The sequence below is a fragment of the Lucilia cuprina genome, chromosome X (genome assembly GCF_022045245.1).
Source record: "Lucilia cuprina isolate Lc7/37 chromosome X, ASM2204524v1, whole genome shotgun sequence".
NCBI classification, from domain to species: domain Eukaryota; kingdom Metazoa; phylum Arthropoda; class Insecta; order Diptera; family Calliphoridae; genus Lucilia; species Lucilia cuprina.
This window is the reverse complement of record NC_060949.1, coordinates 5,425,986-5,447,157: the sequence shown is the minus strand read 5'-3', so window position 1 is coordinate 5,447,157 and position 21,172 is coordinate 5,425,986. Positions and strand designations below refer to the sequence as shown.

At 29.1% G+C, this 21,172-nt stretch overlaps 1 protein-coding gene across 2 annotated transcripts in view; it reads left to right on the top strand.

Annotated features, from left to right (window-relative positions):
• Window positions 1-1,408: 1,408 nt before the first annotated feature.
• The window catches only part of LOC111676362 (transcription factor SOX-6), an 85,093-nt gene continuing 65,329 nt past the window's right edge, over window positions 1,409-21,172 (top strand). For both annotated transcript variants that reach the window (XM_023437271.2, XM_046947780.1), the window contains exon 1: window positions 1,409-2,729. In XM_023437271.2, coding sequence (XP_023293039.2) covers window positions 2,697-2,729 — 33 coding nt within the window. In that variant the 5' untranslated portion in view covers window positions 1,409-2,696. The remainder of the gene's footprint in view (window positions 2,730-21,172) is intronic.

Genomic DNA, 21,172 nt, shown 5'->3' with positions numbered 1-21,172 from the left:
GGTATAAAAAATATTCCATAGTTTATAGATTAATGCCAACATACTATGCCTTACCCACTTCAAAATATACAATATTTGTAATTGGAAAAACCTCAGTTATATGTTATTGCAATTACTTATTGCTCAATTACACATTACAAGTAATTGTAATAAATTACCAATTACTTTATGTAGGCAGGCTTAGGGAGTAATGCCCCTAAGCCTGCTAGCACAAAGAAAAAATATGCACAATTTTTTTTAACAATCGTTTGCATAAATTTAATTTCGATTTTTATAAATATTCTTGTTAGGGTTTATAATGAGTTTGTTTGATTTTCACACAGAAGGAAAATATTTTCTAACAAACACTTTATTGAAATAAATTTAATTTTCAGTAAAATTTGTTACAGATTCAATAAATGTTTTTGTTGGAATTTTATTTTTCTGTCAGCATATGGAATACAACAATAAAACAAGTTTTTGAATGTACTAAAACAAATTGAAATTTGTATTAATCAAAAGCAAAAAAGCTATGAATGAATAACCTACTTTTTCTGCAAAAGCTCGTAAAGAAAACGACGAAATATTTAAGATTGGAAGTTTATGTGATCCTAAAGTATTCATTTTTTTACAAAATTATCTAGTCAAAAATGCTAAAGTTGTCTTTTTGTACATGATCTGTCAAAATTATGTGTCGAAAAATTGTCTAAGCGCAATATGTAATAAAATCATAACACATTGAGAGAAAATGCGGATGAAAAATTTGACAGTCCTATGTCTATCTTAATTTTTTGAAGTGATTAAAAAAACAAGCAAGTCGCATAAGATCAGTGAAAGTAGCAGTTTCCATCTTAGTTTTCTTATGGTTTTATACCAATCGTGTAAAAGAAAATTACAAATCATACGACTTTTATTCTCTTTTTTGTTATACCCAGCGAAGTACTTCCAAAAGAATAACATTTATCACAGTAGCAATTAGTGAATTTTATATCTTCTGTGAAAGTAATGTTTATTGACTTTTGAAAAAGCGAAAATAATTCTAATTTTTCTATGCTGAATTTTTATTTTGTTCTTATTTAATATTATTTAAGTCAAATTAGTTGTATTCTATCATAATACAATTTCACTTCCGAATAACTTCCAAAAAAAGAGCATTAAAGTTTAAATTATTTTCTTATGTCTAGGAAACGCTTAAAGCTAAAATCCTCAAATCTAAATTGCTGTGCTATCCTTCGCGTTTGATATTGTTAATATACTTCTCACATTGTCACTCAATTTCGTAACACTGTGTGGTGGATGCTGGCAGTTACACTCACCACCAAACATACCTTCAAACACACATCTGCTTACTTCATATCATACTCGGTATGGTAAATCCAATCTGAATGTGAACGTGGATGTGGATGTCTTTTGTTCAATTTTGAGAGTTGTTTGTTTTTCAGTGAGACATTGCTCGCCTTCGTTGTTGAACGTGTGTGTTCAGACACGCGCGTACGCATGCATGCATATTTTTGCCATGCAGCAGCAAGTAAGGAAGGCCTGTGTCTGCGATTTTACTTGTTATTTGTTTGAGTTTTTGTTTTCTTCTTATTTTATTATTGTCGTCGTCGTTATATGTATTATTATTGTTGTTGTTGCCGTGTTCCTTTTGCTAGTGTTCAGCCATTCGCAAATTAACGCGCAACGACTTGAGTAGTCAAGTTAGTTAAGCCAGCCAGTCAAGCCATTAGTCGTTTAGTCTTACGCTTAGTTTTAACAACAAACAAGTTCTCTTTTCTTACCGATCGATGTAACAAAAACCGTTATTATTAATTGTATTATTAAAATCATCATCACATATGTATGTTGCAACCAATAATATTAGCAACTATGATAACAACAGCATACCATAACATAAAATAAAACTATTATTATAGTTACAAGTGCAAAAATAAACTAAAATAAATAAAAACATAAACAAAATAGGTACATAACAAAAAGTTGGAGGACAAAATTAAATAACACGCGCTAAGATACAGTAATAACAACAAAACATACAAAATATAAGAATTGTAAATGCAACATCCAAGACTTAAAAATCTCTTCATTGACTGACGACGACTACCTTGTTGCAAGAAGGAATACTTGGCTAACGATCGATCAGTTAGTTAGTCGATCAAACAGTCAGTCAGTCAGTTAAGCAAGCAATCAACAAAAACAACCTGTCTTAATGTGCCATGATATCGAGATTGTTTTGTGTTACATTGCTCGAGGTGAGAAAAAAATAATAACAAATATAAAAATATAACAACAAACTAAATATAAAGAACGGAACGAAACCCATAGCGTGGATAATAATAATACTATAGTCAACAATTGTTAATTTTCTTTACTTAGATACAAAGGTATCTAACGGTTGCTTTAAGAAATTCTAGAGCAAATTGAAATTAATAATCGTTTTAACAAATATGTCCTAGTGATAAATTCAATAATTAAGTTAATTTGGTGCATTATAATGTTTACTGATTTCGCGAGAAAAATGTAATAAATATAATAAAAATTATGTATTTATGGTTGTGAGTGGAATAATTTCATGAAAAATATAACAATAAATAATTTTAAATTATAATGAAAATTACAGTAATTTAAACCACGTGCTCTTTTAAAATAATAATAAACAAAAACTACAATAAGCAAGATTTAATTATAACATTCGCAATAAAATCTCTAGGAAATTCATGCTTGATAATCCGGGATCCTTTTTGAACAAGGTAAATTAAAAAAAAAAACAAAGTAAAACTTATATAATCGTTAGAATAAACAAAATTTGCATGCATATCAAATGATTTATCCAGTCTAGATACATTAAAAATTTAATTGCGAACTTCGCAAATCATTCAAATCATTTATCAAATTAAGTAGTTATACCCAATAATTTAATTAAAACATGTGTATTTATTTTGAAAATTTTAATTTTATAGCATTTCAAATTTAAATTGATTGTTATAATATTCTAAAGTAATTTTGAATTTGCATTCAAGCCATTGAGCCATTTTAAATCTATCTTCTTACTGCCTTTTTCAAAACAATTTATCAAAGTTTTGTGGAACAGAATGTATGCAAAGTTGTCTTTTAAACTTTTGATAAATTGTTATGAATAAGGCTTTTAAAATATATCAACTATTTAATATTAATAAATTGCTTTGAGAATCGACATATGTATATAGTTAACTATGACACTTGAATATGTAAATTTGGATCTGAAACTTGGAAGTGTGTTTACTGGTAATCGGCAGTGTCATTTAAACTTGTATAAAACTAAGTTTTGCCGATTTTTGTTGACATGCTAAAACATAATTATGATACCAAAAGCCCTATTCGTGGTACGGTTGTATGCTAGGCGAAATAAAAGTCCAATTTCAACAATTTTCAATGTAGGCCTTGGGTCAAAACTAAACAAATTATCTTGAAAATTGCTACCTGTAGCGTGCGCATTAGGTTTACATGGACACACAGACGGATTGACATAGCTAAATCTATTCAAAAATTCTGGAAAACTTTAAGGTAGGTAAAGGACCAATATTTTTGGATTATAAAAATGTCTGCATAAACGCATAATACCCTTCCCACTATACTGGTATAAGGCAGGGTTGGCAAATAGAATTTTTAAATTGTACAACATTGCATTAAAAATTTTACTTTTTTGATTCCAATTGTCCCAAATACAATTTATAATTAACAGTTCTAGTCTAATAGTCCATTTGGCCCCTAGATTGGTCAATTGCCTCCATATAGTCTAGCTAATACAGTTTTCTGTAAACTAAACAATAGTCTGTAGGTTAGATATTAGAGTAGTGTATTGACCATTTTAAAAAATAGAATGTATATTGATCCAATGATATATTCATAGAGTAGTATATAAACTAGAAAATAGACTAGTCTATAAACTAGACTCTAAAGACTAGATAATAGATAAGACTTAAAAGATCATTAAAACTATTTTTGTTTGCATATAAAAGGAATCCTAGAGAAGTACTCTCGTTGTTAAAAGTAATTACTAATATTCTTCCATGTTTCTGAACAATTTAAGAGGATAAAAATAATAATTGTATATTTCCTCTGAAGTTTAGCAAATAATTTTACCGAACTTACCTTTGATCTTTTTGTCAGAAGTACAACTTTAGGTTATTATTTCAATAATGAAATAAAATTAAAGTTGTAGAAAATGGGTCATTGGTGTATAATTGTACTTTTGAGGACTGAATACTACTAAATAAAGTACCAATTTTGTCAACCCTGGTGTACGGTATAACTTAATATATAACTTAATTTTTCAATTTACAATGCATTTTTATATGAACCAATCTTTCTAAGTTACCCGAAATACTAGTTGAAATTATGCTCTTGTTAAAACATTGAACTTACTTTTTTATTATAATAAAATTTATTATTCTTTCTACAGGTAAATCGCAAATGTTTATCTTAAATTGGTTTAATCTTAAATGGTTTACACAGTTTTTTAATGTATTTTTTCATAATATATTGTTAATATATATTGTTAATATGAAAAATGGACAATTGTATTTAAATAAAATTTTAATAAAAAACTTGATTTTCGAGGTTCAAATCTTTAATTATACGAAAAACGTGTGTCATAACTCTCTGAAAAAATGCAATAATGTATATGCAGCCGAAATAAAAATAATACTTTAGGAAATTGACTGTCCAGCGTATGTAAAAATATCGCTCGCGATCGCTATTTTATTTCGCTCGTTATACAACTCAAAATATCGAGTTTTATTTTTTGACATGCGATCACAATTTTATTTTAATTTTTTTTATTCGGCTCGTAAGCGATTTTACATGTTTTTGTTTTCAACTCGATTACGAGCGTGTGGAAAACGAATTGATTTCGAGCCGAAAATCAGTAAAGTCTGTGTGCATAAAAAAGGTTTATTGTGTAGTAAAAAAGAGCGAATAATATGGGAAATTATTATGTATGTGTGATTGTGTAGCCGTAGGTTTTTTTGACAGTCACAAAAAATTTAAAAGGAAAAGTGTAAACTATAATTTTTCTACCCATGTATATATGTAAATGTGTATGTTTTTTATATGTATGCATGTATATTGATGGACATGCAAGTGATCTTTAAAATGTAGCACTTTCCATCAATTGTTCTGTGAGTCAAATGTTTGGTTTGAAAAATTTGATTATAAAGTTAATAAAACACGTGTTGAAGGGGCAAGTATCCAGTATTTTGCACATTTTTGTATATTTATTACCACTAGATATTCGCGAAGTATGTAAAACAAAATGCAAATGAAAGTAAAAAAGTTAAATATCTATGAATATATAATTTTTTCCGGAATATTTAAAAAATAAACAAAATAATAAAAAAATTTACAAAATACTTTTCTTACCATATGAAATAAATTTAAAAACCTTAACCACATCAAGTTTTTTTTTATTACATTAAATTATTTTTAAAATTGTTCTAAACTGAAAACAATTTTGCATTTGGTAAATTTATATTGATTGTCAAATTCTCAAACTAATTTTATAGAACACAAAATATCCGTGATTAAGCTTTTTAGCTGTATTGATAAAAAAATATTTTAGGTTCATTAACCAATTTTATACAAAATTCACAAAAATTGTATTTATAAACGTAAACTAGCTTAAAATACCTTCAATAAACCTTTGACAAATAAAATAATTTTATTGAAGGCTCGACCCTTCTTTAAGTTAACAATAAGTTGATTTTAAACAAATTTTTCACAAATAAGCTATCATCACTAATTTAAGGTTGATAAAGAAAATAAATTATGTTTTATTTTAAAATAAAATCCAGAAATAATCATTTTAACGTTAAACATTTGTTTTTAAAAATCCCTGAAAAATTTTAAACGATTATATTTTGGGAAAACACAAATCTAGGCATTATTGGATTAATATATGAATATTTGATATCAATTAGTCAGCAACATTTTTAGACAATTTGGAAATGCCCGTCTGTCAACCACATGAAATTAAGAAAACCGAATAAACGAATATTTTATTCTTATTATATGCAACACTAACACATAAAATGACAGCCAAATTGTAGAGTGCTGCCAAGTTAAACAAAAAAACAGCATAATTGTTAATGTAGGTTTATTGTATGTTTATGAATACACAACTTTATTAATGGTTTTTAAGGCTAAATTGTACTTTAACTATTGTGTTCATTAAACCAAAATTAGAATTTGTTATGAATACAAGCGTTTGTTTCTGTACATATACAGAAACGATCTAAAAATTTTAGAATGAGGGTATTAATTTTGTTTTTTTTGGAACATTTTCTATAGTGCACTCTATTTCGCGCTAATGGGTTATATATTTGTAGAGATATGAAAAAGATTACATCTATTACATATTTAAGGGGTGTAGAAACAAAGGCAACAATCTCTATTTAATTCATGGTCTTACCTTTAAATTTTGGATCCAATTTGCCAGCAAACGTATAATTTAATATTATTATTGAAAATAAAAGATTTTATTATTCAATTCGAAAAATACAGAAATGGAGAACGCTGACTTTGATTCTACACCTGCATTTGAAATTTAAAATACTCAAAAATATGTATTTAAAAATTTGAAAAAAGAATCAAAATAAGTTTATGAGGCTTAAATTTTAATACCCAATATCATTTAGAATTGCTAAACTATAATCTTTTAATACAAAAATTGTTAATGATTTTTGAATAACTTCATCTTCAATTTGTCGTACAACACTCAAAGCCGTCTTATATTAAACAAATTATATAGGCAACAAGCCCTTGTGCAAAAACGATTAAGTTAGAAATGGTTACTAAGGGCTTTATTATGGAAAAAGTGTGTAGTAAACCATTGTTAACACTAATAATCGTTTTTGCATAAGGCAGTAAAATTCTAAAGGCCTAACTATAATATGCGTACACTAGCTTAAGTAACTTTACGAATATATTAAAATTTATGTGACAAACTATGATGTACTAGAGAGTTAAGCAAAGAGCGATGTTGACGCACATTCCGAACGGAATCAGTTGTTTGTTTATTGTATACAAAGAAAATAAAGTAAACCATTAAAAGGAAAAAGAAAATTAATTTTGATAAAATATTATGAAATATTATTATATATTTTTTATTACGTGTGGCACATAAATATGAAAATGGGGCTATGTTTTAAATGCACTTAAGCGCTCGTTCTTTTTAGAATTAAGCTAGCATATGCTCATTATAGTTGGGCCTTAAGTTTCCAACACTTTTGAGACAAATAGGAATTTAATCTGTCCGCCTAGTATAATTTTCGATTATTTGGTTTTTTTGCACATAATTCTCAAATCAGATTCAAATTCATAGCGTCTTAACCAGCCTAACTGGAATAGGATTTAACTTTTTGTTGTTGAAATTTTATTTTAGAATTACTAACTAAGAGTGTGAATAATATTTTCAGCATTTCCCTTTGTAACCCAAGTCAACATTAAGTGTAGAAGAGTACGGTTGGGATTGTACAGTATTAAAAGAAAACAGTGATGAACATTTGACAGTCGTATTGTTATATTTATTTTCTTAATCTTTCAAAAAACAAGCAATTCTCAAATACAAATACTATTGCACATGTGGTTGCATATATTAGTAAGGAGAAAAATGTATTTTCACATCAGCACTGGCAGGAAATGTTTAATATTGAAATGACACTTTAATCAAAAATATTATATCTATGTAAATCAATATGCCAATTAGGTAATTTCAAATTAAAAATAATATTTGCGATTCGTATGGCTGTATTGTAGATTGTGGTAAAATTTTGACTTATATAATGAATTTATAAAAACATAATAATGTTTTCAATAAGTGCTAAAATATTTAAAAAAACAGGCAAAGATGAATAAATAAATTAATTTATTTAAATATTTTGTAACTATAAAAGTCTTGGTATATCAAAAATATTACAATAGAAGCATAATTTCTTCATAAAATTATTCATTAAAAAAGTTATTAATTCCATGTAAAAGCAAAAAATTAACTAACTATGTAGCTAAAAAGCTCCTTCGTATATGACTTTTTAATAAGTGTTCGTTGTTTGTAAAGTTATTGTCGGACGAACAGCAATGTGCATAGAAATCGACCCTCCCAACCATTAGAAAAATTTATGAAATTAACACACTCAACATTTATAGACTGTATGTCAGTATAGCTCGATACAAGTTCTAACCGTAACATAGATATATTAAATTATGGGTCGGTCCATAATTGCATAAGTAGTTCATTATATTACATATCCTCCTAATTTTCTGAGGATTGACCCTTGCCCCACATAAAAGTGTTTTCAATAAACATATCGGCAATTTCGTGTAGTGTTTATAAAAGAAAGACTTTTGAAGAAACTGGTTTGTCGGTTAACCGAGAACAAAAAATCCGGTTAAACGAAATGTACAAAAATCTATTAAATATACTTATATGTAGTTGAATGAAAATATTTTGCGAAATATTATGAATTGCTGAATAAGATATTTGCACTTTTTAGTTTATCTATGTACAGTAATATATCATAAGAAAGCAATCTTATACAGATCTGAAGCTGCAATTAATTAGTTAGCTACATGGAAGTAGTCAGAGGACTGATAAATTGACATATCTATTTAATACTATTTATGTATGTACTAAATATGAGAAAAATAATAACAATATTTGTAAAATATTTGTAAAAAAATTTCTAAAATGGAGCAAACTATTATTCTGTATAACATAACCTAAGTGATGTATTATCTATTTAATACTATTTATGTATGTACCAAATATGAGAAAAATAATAACAATATTTGTAAAAAAATATATTTTTTGCAATCTTTTCCGAAATTAGTCTCAAAACTTTCGTTTTTGAGATCTTATGGCGGAAAAAAATGTTAATTTTTGTTACAGTATTCTGGTCCGTAAAACGACTTAGTGTATTATAACGGGCATATAAACTCCAAAATAATTTAAAAATTTCTAAAATGGACCAAACTATTATTCTGTATAACATAACCTAAGCGATGTATTATTTTGTATAACCTAAAAACTTTTTACTTGTTTCCTGAAATTGTAAATCTTTATTTAATATACATAAAATATTTTTAACACATCCTAACTTTTGTTTAACACAAACGGAGAATAATATTTAAAATTTTGTATACAAAATTTTTAAAAATTGAAAAAAAATACATTTGTGTATTAAAAATTTTAATTTTTTGAAAAAGGTTAACCGAGACATAAAAACCGGATAACCCGGTTAACCGGAAATCGATGCTGTCCAAAAATCGGTTCATAAAAACCGAAATATGCAATAAAAACCGGTTTTTCGGTTAACCGGGTAACGAGATTATAAACACTAATTTCGTGTCAAGTGCCTCAACTCAAAAAAAGTTTTGGTTGAAAATTCCACCAAGGTTAGAACTATTGGATAGTATACGAATAAAATGTGATTTAGTTTTCATAATAAAGCATTTAAGTTGAATTGTACCTTGCCTCAGATATACTAAAGCCATTTACTGTTTAATAAAACTGTGGATATTTAAGTAAAATTTTGATGGGGGCTTTTTAGAGGGGCTAGGGTCAAATGAGTCCCTATAATTATAAAGTTCATCAGGGTCATCAAGACTAGTATAGAACTTGGTTTTGCAGCTTTTTGTCGAGATACGAGTATATTAAACATAATTATGAACTTAAAAGCCCTATTTGGCGGGTTCAGTTATATGAAATAATGGACCGATGTTAACCATTTTCAATAGGCTTCGTCTACAAATTTCATTGAATTATCTCCAAAATTGCATCCTGTAGTTTGATTACAAGGTTTACAAGCTCTATTCGTGGGTTCAGTTGTATGAGGGCTAGATGAAATAATGGACCTATATTAATCATTTTTAATGGGCTTCGTCTACGATATAATAGAAGATCATGTGCCAAATTTTATTGAATTATCTCCAAAATTGCGACCAGTAGTTTGATTACAATGTTTGCAAGACCTTTTCGGGGGTACAGTTGTATGGGGGCTATGTGAAATAATGAACCGATCTTAACCATTTTCAGTAGGGTTCGTCCCTGGGACAATAGATCATGTACCAAATTTCATTCAATTATCTTCAAAATTACGGCCTGTAGTTTGATTACAAGGTTTACATGGACGGACAGACATAGCTAAATCGACTCAGAAAATGATGATATATATGGATATAGGACCAATATTATTGTGCGTTACAAACATCAGCACAAACCCAGTATACCCTCCCCACTAAAGTGTTGTAGGGTATAAACACACTTAACGTTTTTGAAGATTCTAATCAAGATATTAATTATAAGGTAGTGTTATCAGGACAGCTGATCGTTTTTTGCTGATATGTAAATTTTTCGTCGTGGCGTTAATGTAAATATTATTATTCATTGTTAAAATTATTATTAATATAAATATTCATTATTATTATTACATACTATCATTATATTCAAATTTTCCAAACTCATGTGTATTTAATGTAGATGTGTAAATAAATAAATAAATAAATATTAGAAGAGTAATAAAGCAATTTGTGCAAAATCAAAAGAAATTATTTAATTAGTTTCTCAGATAAACTAAATTAGAGTTATATTCTAATTGTTCAAATAAAATTTTTAGATTATAGCTTTAATAGTTTCTCAGATATACGATTTTTTTATTTAATTCATATGGGGGCTTGGGTGAAATACGACATAAAACAAAGAAACAACATATCTCTACTAACTAACTACTACTAACTACCTTATAATTAATATATTTTGGTTAGAATCTTCAAAAACGTTAAGTGTGTTTATACCCTACACCACTTTAGTGACTAAAGTTTGTAACATACAATAATATTGGTCCTATACCCACCTTTAAGTATACCAATTGGCTCAGAATCATTTTCTGAGTTGATTTAGCTATGTCCGCCCAGGGACGAAGCCCATTGAAAATGGTTAAGATCGGTCCATTATTTCACCTAGCCCCCATGCAACTGAACCCCCGAATAGGTCTTGTAAACCTTGTAATCAAACTACAGCTCGCAATTTTGGAGATAATTCAAAGAAATTTGGCACATGATCTTTTATGATACCGTAGACGAAGCCTATTAAATTAAAAATGGTTAACATCGGTCCATTGTTTCACCTAGCTCCCACACAACTTTACCAGCTGAATAGGGCTTTTAAGTTTATAACTATGTTTTATATACTCGCATCTCAACAAAAAGCTGTAAAACCAAGATCTATACTAGCATCATATACAATATCCACAGTTTTATTAAACAATAAATGACTTAAGTATGAAAACTAAATCACATTTTATTCGTATATAGGTGTAGGGTATTATATGGTCGGCTTCGCCTGACTATAACTTCCTGTTTTCTTTTATATTTTAAAAGCGCTTTAAAGTCTGCTTTAGCTGTATAACCCAGATCCAGCTATATCAATTGTGAGATCTGTCTTTTTTAGTGAAATTACAAGAAAAAAATATTTTTGTATATAAAGCTGTTTTCTCTCTAAAAAATAAATAAAAGGGAGGAAGAGAAAAATTTACTAATTTTGGCCCCAATTTGGTTGCGTCAATCGGTAAGTATATACATGAGTCCACATTGTGAGCTTTTTTAGAAAATTAGAAAATGTATTAAAAACAAGTAAGAGTGCTATATTCGGCTGTGCCGAATCTTATATACCCTTCACCATAGTGTATTTTAAACATCTTTTATAAATTTTAAATTTTTTCCCGACTATATTGTTATTACATCAAAAGCTAAACAAACAGAACAACAACAACAACGCTAGACGAAATAAAACACAAAATACACAAGCCATCTAAACCAACAGACATCTAAACATATATAACGAAAAACACAGAAAAACAAAAACAAAATAACAACGCAATGACGCCAACAGCATCAACCAAGCCCTATGCGCTTGGTACTCTTTTGTTTTTGTAAATGCGCTTAGCTATAGACAGTGTGTTTTCTATACACTTATATGCGCTTAACACTAGCAATACGTTGTTGTTTTTCTTAACAGTATACAAGCAAGAGTAAAACAACACTTTCGTATTCATTGCTGGTAAACATTGACGAGACGTAGATTTTGTTTTTGTTTATCGTAAAAAAATTGTTTTAAAAAGCACTTGGAAAAAATTTGTGTTAGTTTTAAATTTCAAACTTACATTATTCGCATAAAAATTATTGTACAATAACTCACAATCTACTCTCATATAATTGAAAACGTTTTAAATACTTTTTGCTTTCATTAAAAAATATATTTGCAAAACAAAAGGGAAAATTATTTTATTTTAATAAAAAATGCAAATCATTTTTTTGCTGTGTATTTTTTTGTATGTTTGAATTCCAAAAATACGAAAAAATACACAGCTGAATAAAACCAAATACATCTACACACACACGTGTACATCTTTTTCTATATACAGTGTTGTTGTTGACATTTTTTGATGAAATTTTCAGAGGTTGTCTCGGATTTTTGCTCATATCTCCGTTATTTACCGACCGATTTTGCTGATTTTAAATAGCGATCTTCTCGGAAGCAAGTCTAATAGAATTATTGAAGATTCGGATCTCGCCGATATCTGGGGTCCTCTAAAAACTGATTTCAACAGACAGACGGACATGGCTTAATCGACTCCGCTATCTATAAGGATCCAGAATATATATACTTTATAGGGTCGGAAAATTATATTATATTATAGAAATTACAATACTTATATATACACTTCTCACGAAGGTGAAGGGTATAAAAAACTGAAAATTTTGCTGATGATAGCTTTATTTTGATATAATGCAATGATTATGCTGTTTCAATTTAATATTTTTCAAAGTTATTATTAAATATGGTGGAAGGAAATATAGAGATCACAATTGTGTTGATCAGGCACAACATGAATTTCCATTTTCTGCTCACGTTTGTGCTATCATATAAAACACTAAGTCAAATTTATGGAAACAATTTTTCTTTTAGGATATAAAACATCCTATTACTTCCGGTTGTCAAAATTAAGTACTTAAATCTAATCAGCATTCTAGAAAACTATTATAAGAAAGTTCTAAAATATTATTATACCCTTATTATATACTATAGTGGACAGGGTATTATGCGCTTGTGCTGATGTTTGTAGCACCCAAAAATATTGGTCCTAGACCACCACCTTAAAGTATACCAATCGGCTCAAAATCACTTTCTGAATCGATTTACATAAATGACTTTGAAGTAGATGTAAATTTATCTACCAAAATTTATAAGGATATCCAATATTTACCCCTACTCCCCTATGAGTCATCTTGTAGAAAATCTCCTTTTTTGTCAACTAAAAGTAAAAATACTCCACAATAAAACAAATTAAATGCTTTATTTGTTTTTTAATAAACCACAATTTTAACATACTGGCTGGTGTAAGGTATCATATGGTAGGCAATGTCCGACTATAAATTCATACTTGTTTAGTATATAAAAAATGTTTTCTTGTATTTTACAAGATACTTCAGAAATTTCGATACGTATCATCAAATAAAGTAAAGATGTGCGTCTATTATAGGCTACATTGTTACTTTTTCAAAATTTTGTACTGGATGAATGAATCTAAGATCGCTACCATATACAGCGCTATTTTTCGAACCAAATTCCTTCAGCTCCGATATATATGCAAAATGAATAAAATCTAGTACCCTAAAAAATTTTGTAAGCAATTTTCTCGAGGTATTGTAATGCATTTGGAAGCGTTTTAAGGAAGTCCTACAATTTTTTCACGCTGGGTATTTAAAGTACCCAAGCGCAGAAAGACCCAGCGAGAAATAATTATAGGACACCGATTTTTAGGCTTTCTAAAAGATGTGATACTCATTCCTCATTGCCTTATTGCAGAAGAAGCACTTTGCTTTCCCATCTTGTAGAATTTATGCACATTAAAAGTTGGATTGTTAAACAAGCAATTATTAAAATTTAAACATGATTGGGTTTGCAATTATTTTTTATATATTGTCTCTGCCTTTAAAAATTCTTTTGATATCTCTTGTAGGCTATATCGTTTTTCAAAACTTGGATAAGGATGGCACAAAAAGGGGGTAAAATGGGTGAAAAGCGGTCAAAATGGGTGAAATACCAAATACCAATTATTTTCTTTACTCAAGCCAAAATATATTCCAATAAATTTTTTAAAGTTTCAGAAATATAAAGTATTATGCTATTGTTACGAAAGTTTTTTTGTTCTAAAGCAACTACACCTTTTTACAGTATCAGAAATATGAATATTTTAATAGCCCATCCAAAGGGTGCAAAAACGGATAAAAAAGGGAATTTTGTATTTCTGTATATCCCAAAGACACTAAATTTTAAATATTATAAAAGCGGTTAAAATTAGTTAAAATTAAGGCAAGCACTTGACTGACAGTGACACGTCGTGTAAAATTGAAGTGATTTGACAATACGAAATAATGCCTTTAGTAAGGCCTCCTTACTGCGTCTTCCCGCTGGGGAGAGACTCTAAGAAACTGTTTATTATAAGGCTGAGGAAATACTAAAACAACACTTAGAAAATATATAGCCTAATTACACTTATTATAATCAAATTTCACAAGTTAAATGATAGGTAAACAAATTGAAAGAAAACAAGTAAGAGTGCTATATTCGGCTGTGCCGAATCTTATATACCCTTCCCCATAGTGTATTTTAAACATATTAGTTTTATAAATTTTAAATTTTTTCCCTACTACATTATTATTACACCAAGAGCAAGGCGAATTCAGATAAGGTGGTGGCAGTTCTGCAACAACAACATTTCCTATGTATTTTGTTTTTGCTTTTCGTACATGCCAAAAACCATAAGTACGGCGAATTCATTTGATGAAAAATTTTTGTAAAATGTTTATATTATATTAAAAAATAAAGATAAAGATATTAAAATTTGTGAGGAAAATATATTCTGAATTGAATAATGTTTGTTTCAAGCGAAAAATTGCATTCCGGCAGCTTAATTTGCAAAATTTAAGTAAGTGCCTTAAGTTAAGTAAAACTTAATTTTTTGTGAAAAATCAACATAAAAAAGTACATATTCATGAAAACATTATATTACGAATGAATGAATATTTGTTGCGAATGGATAATTTTACTCCGGCGGAGTAATTTTCAATATTTGGCCATAATGTAGCAGCCGCCGGACGGGTAAATACATCATATGGGTTTTGTTATATAAAGCGTTCCGGAACAGACTTTTTTTAGTTAATCTCTTTATATACATAGAGTATATATAAAACAATATCGTTTAATTTGTTAACATTGAATAGATTTCAAAATTAAGCCATAACGTAAAAGTCAGTTGCCGCCAGCCGGGTAAATACTTCATATGCGTTTCTTAATATTAAGTGTTCCGGAAGAGATTTTTTAGTTAATGACGTTATCTACACAATTTTAATATAAACAAGTAAGAAATTATAGTCGGGCGAGGCCGACCATATAATACCCTACACCTTTGACAAAAATATAATGAGATTTAGTTGCCATAATAAAGCATTTAAGTTGAATTGTACCTTGCCTTAGATATACATAAGTACTTAAGCCGTTTATTGTTGAATAAAATTGTGGACATTTAAGTGAAATTTTGATGGGGGCTTTTCATAGGGGCTAGGGTCATATAAGAACCTATTATTATGGAATTCGTGGGGGTCATCAAATCTTGTATACAACTTGGTTATTGCAGCTTTTTGTCGAGATATGAGTATATAATTATGAACTTAAAAGCCCTATTCGGCGGGTTCAGTTGTATGGGGGCTAGGTGAAATAATGGGCCGATCTTAACCATTTTCAATAGGCTTCGTCTACGGTACCATAAAAGATCATGTGCCAAATTTCATTGAATTATCTCCAAAATTGCGACCTGTAGTTTGATTACAAGGATTACAAGCCCTATTGGGGGGTTCAGTTGTATGGGGGCTAGGTGAAATAATGGGCCGATCTTAACCATTTTCAATAGGCTTCGTCTACGATACCATAAAAGATCATGTGCCAAATTTCATTGAAATATCTTTAATATTGCGACCAGTAGTTTGATTACAAGGTTTACATGGACGGACGGACAGACGGACGGACATAGCTAAATCGTCTCAGAAAATGATTCTGAGCCGATTGGTATACTTTAAGGTGGGTATAGGACCAATATTATTGTGCGTTACAAACATCAGCACAAACCCAATATACCCTCCCCACTAAAGTGGTGTAGGGTATAAATATAAAACAATATTGTGTAATATGTTAACATTTAATAGAAAAAATATTTTTCGTAAATAACATATTTGTATACATACCAATTATGCCATTATTTAAATAAAATGATATTTGTTTACGAAATACTTGGTATTTTCAGATTTTTTTACATAAATAATTTAAAATATTAACGAAGTTTTTCTCTGTTTAACGGACATTTTTAAATATAAAAATGTAAACAGTAACAAACTTTGACTGCTAGGAAAACCAGGCGAATTAAAAAAAAATATCAGCTAATTGATTAACACCACCTTATATGAATTCGCCTTGACCAAAAGCAAAAGAAAACGAACAACAACACTAAACGAAATAAAAAACAAAATAATCACACAAGGCAACTAAACCAACAGATCTAAACATACATAACGAAAAACACAGAAAAACAAAAACAGAATAAACAACGCAATAAAACCAACCTATATCCAAATATACGAACAGAATTCACAAAAAAAACAAAATACACAAATCAATAAAGCCAACAGCAAGGCCAATTCATATAAGGTGGTGTTATTCAATCAGCTGATAATTTTTTTCTTAATTCGCATGGTTTTCCTAGCTGTCAAAGTTTGTTATTGTTTACATTTTTATATTAAAAAATGTCAGTTAAACTTCGTTAATACTTTGAATTATTTATGTAAAAAATCTGAAAATACCAAGCATCTCGTAAACAAATATCATTTTACTTAAATAATGGCATAATTGGTATGTATACAAATATGTTATTTAAGAAAAATATGTTTTCTATTAAATGTTAACATATTACACAATATTGTTTTATGTTTTATATTAAAATTGTGTAGATAACGTGATTAACTAAACAAAATCTCTTTCGGAACACATCATATTAAGAAAAGCATATGAAGTATTTTCCAGGCTGGCGGCAGCTAACTTCTACGTTATGGCTTAATTTTGAAATCTATTCAATGTTAACAAGTTAAACAATATTGGTTTATATATACACTATGTAGGTAAAGAGATTAACTAAAAAAGTCTGTTCCGTAACGCTTTCTGTAACAAAACCCGTCCGGCGGCTGCTACATTATGGCCAAATATTGAAAATTACTCCGCCGGAGTTGAATTATCCATTCGCAACAAATATTCATTCATTCGTAATATTATATTTTCATGAATATGTTTTTATGTTTATTTTTCACAAAAAAATAAGTTTTTCTTAACTTAGGGCAATTACTTAAATTTTGCAAATTAAGCTTAAATTTTGCAATTCAGAATATATTTTCCTCACAAATTTTAATATCTATATGTTTTAATATAATGTAAACGTTTTACAAAAATTTTTCATCAAATGAATTCGCCGTACTTATGGTTTTTGACATTTACGAAAACCAAAAGCAAAAACAAAATACATGGGAAATGTTGTTGTTGCAGAACTGCCACCGCCTTGGCCAACAGCATCCAACATACAAAACAAAATACACAGCCCGAGATACAAGCCGTAACGACTGAAATCGGCGGCGGCTGGCCGCCGGTAATATTTTTCAAGCCGCGCCACCTCCATCTTCTTTCGGCTCTAAAGCTAAGCCGGCTTAAACGTAGCCGCTAATAAAGATTGGAATCACACATGTATTTCGGAAAATAAATTCACCAATATTTTAAATGATTTTTGCAAATTGAAAAGTGTTGCCCCACAACATTGTGCTGATATTAAAAGAGACAGGTTTCTATATAACAGACTATTATACAGAGATTTTTCAATATAATAAACGCTTATAAGTCAATTTCTAAAGAAAAGTTTAAATTGATTCGACAATTTAGCCCCCGCCGAAAATTTCTACAATAAGCAGCCGTCGCCGATCATTTTACATCGACTTGTATCTCTGTACACAGCTGAATAAAACCAAATACATCTACAGTGTAGTGTAGATTCTACACACACGTGTACATCTTTTTCCAATATACAGTGTTGTTGTTGCTTATTTAACAAAGCATGAAAAAAATATGACATTTTTTAATGAAATTTTCAGAGATTGTCTCCGATTTTTGCTCATATCTCCGTTATTTGCAGACCGATTTTGGGATTTTAAATAGCGATCTTTTCTAATGCATGTCTAACAGAATTATTGAAGATTCGGATCTCGCTGATATCTGGGGTCCTCTAAAAACTGATTTCAAGAGACAGACGGACATATATACTTTATATATTTGGACCAAGCGTGTTTTTTTGGCACAGGGACGAAGTCTATTGAAAATGGTTGAAATCGGTCCATTTTTTTCACCTATATTAATTACGTCAAATATTCTATTATCTCTCTAAAACACTGCAGATTTTCGTAATGATCGGCCCTTATTTGACCCTGGCCCCCAAACAAACACCCCTTCAAAAATGTTTTAAACGTCTAAAATTGACTTGTACCCATTTGTATCGCAATGAAACTCAACTGCTATTTAAAAATATATTCTTTTCCCAAAATTACCGAGGATCGGCCCTACTCTGCTGATTATCTCTTAACTTAAAAACAAAATCAACTCAGTTGCTGATCAGCATTTGTCGAAGGCAGATCTGTACGCATCTTTTTTAAAATCCACACAGAAATACAACAACAAAATTTTTAGAATGACAAATTTATGTAGGTGAATAAGAGAGCACAGCTGATAGTTTTTATACCTTACACCACTATAGTGGGGAGGGTATTATACGTTTGTGCTGATGTTTGTAACATACAAAAATAGTGGTTCAATACTCACCTTAAAGTATACCGATCGATTCAGAATTGAGTCGATTAAGACATGTCCGTCCGTCTGTCTGTCCGGCTGGCTGTCCATGTTAACCTTGTGCGCAAGGTACAGGCCGCATTTTTTAAGATAATTTGATGAAATTTGGACCAAGCTTGTTTTTGGCACAGGGACGAAGCCTATTGAAAATTATTGAAATCGGTCCATTATTTCACCTAGCCCCCATACAACCCTACCTCCCGATTTAAACTTTGTATGCCATAATTACGTCAAATATTCTACTATCTCTCTTTTAAAGTTGGCTCAAATAAGTTTTATATAAGTATAAATGACACTGCAGACTTTCTTAAGGATCGGCCCTTATTTGACCCTAGCCCCCATATAAACCCCGCTTCAAAAAATGTCTTAAACGTCTAAAATTGACTTGTAACCATTTGTATCGCAATGAAACTCAACAAAACTAACTGATGTAAAAATAGATCCTTTTTCCAAAGGTAGAAGAAGGATTTGACCTATATAAAGCCACATTTAGAAATTTTAGTTTTTTTTATCAATAAATTGCTTAAATATTTTGAAATTATGGTAATATTCAACATAAAAGTTTCTTTATAAAAAATAAAAATTTTAAAAATATACTCATGGTGTAGGGTGTTATATGATCGGCCATGCACGACTATACATTCCTACTTGTTTATATATGAACTTTAATGTACGCTAACTGTCAATTTGACAGTTAGAATATACTTTTTAGTTTGCAGTCATTTTATTAGTACAGTTTTATTTTGGGTTACATTTTGTTCTCTGCTGCTTTACCAATACAAATGAATGTGTAAAAGCAACCCACCTTATAATCGTTTTCTGAGTCGATTATGCTGTTTGTCCGTCAATCTGCCTGGCTGTCCATTAGGATAGGTCAAAAAAAGTAGAGTCAGTCACCCCCTACGATTAAAGATATGTTAACAACATTTCCAAAAATATTTTTTTTGCCACGCCTAGAAATACCGCCCTTTTTGTTTTTTATATGTAACGCCGCCATTTTAAGTCCGATCGTAACATATCATATATCAATATTTATGGCTTAACTGTAGCTATATTTCATTCTTAGACAATTTTTAAATTCTTTGCACGACTTCTGATATCTCGGATCGTTCCCCAAAATCTAAAGTTGTGGCTATACTGGAATAAAGTACATTAAATTACATGAAGTATTGACTTTTAAAATACTCACTTTTATGCATTGAGGTATTTACAATTTAAAGGTATTTACAAATATTTTTTGTTCAAATTTACAACACAAAAATTGCATTCTACCTAGAGTATTAAAATATTCCAAAAACCGGTTTGGAATAATTCAAAAAATTAAAGTTTTTAAAAAATCGGTTTCGAATACGGTTAACCGGATATGGATAACCGGTTTTTCTTTTTTTATTTATATACTAACAAGGAATTCAATATTTATAATGCATTTATGTAATGTATATGGTTTTATATTATAAAGAAAAAAATTAAACACATTTCATTTTAAAATCATTTTTATAACCAACATTTTTAAAATTCATTCTCAAAAAATATTAACAAAAGAGATCGATTTTTTTGTTTGTTTTGAATGTTGAAGTTAAAAGGCAGTTATATGTAAAAGATTTATAATTTTCCGTTCTTTTGTTGCACTTATTCAGGTATATAGAATTATCATATAATGATGAATGCTGTTTTCTGGTCTTTCTTGGATATTGCATACCACTTATTGTGCTGTTTTAATCGGAAATTAGAAGGCCAAATTTTCTTTGCATGCATAACTAATATTGTATAGAAAAAAATATTTCATATAGTCCACACTGTTTTCTGTAATCCTTTTTTAAACAAACTGGTAAACTTATTAAAAAAAATAAAAAGTGTTTTTTTTAACGATTTTACAATAAATTCTTTAAAAATGACACAATCTATGATTACATAATTCTTTTTAAACATGTTCAACAATTCGCAATTTCTATTTCATAAAGAAATTGATATCAATCTTGTGTTTAATTTAGTCAACCAAACAAAGTCTTATTCCCGAATTCAAAAAGAAAACAATTTTTTAAATGAAAACGGAACTTAAAATATATCTCATACTTTCTTTTTTTGGTTTTATTTTGTTTAAAAACGTGGTTTTATTGAAGAAAGTACATACTTTGTATATAGTCCAATATGTGTATTATATAAGGATTC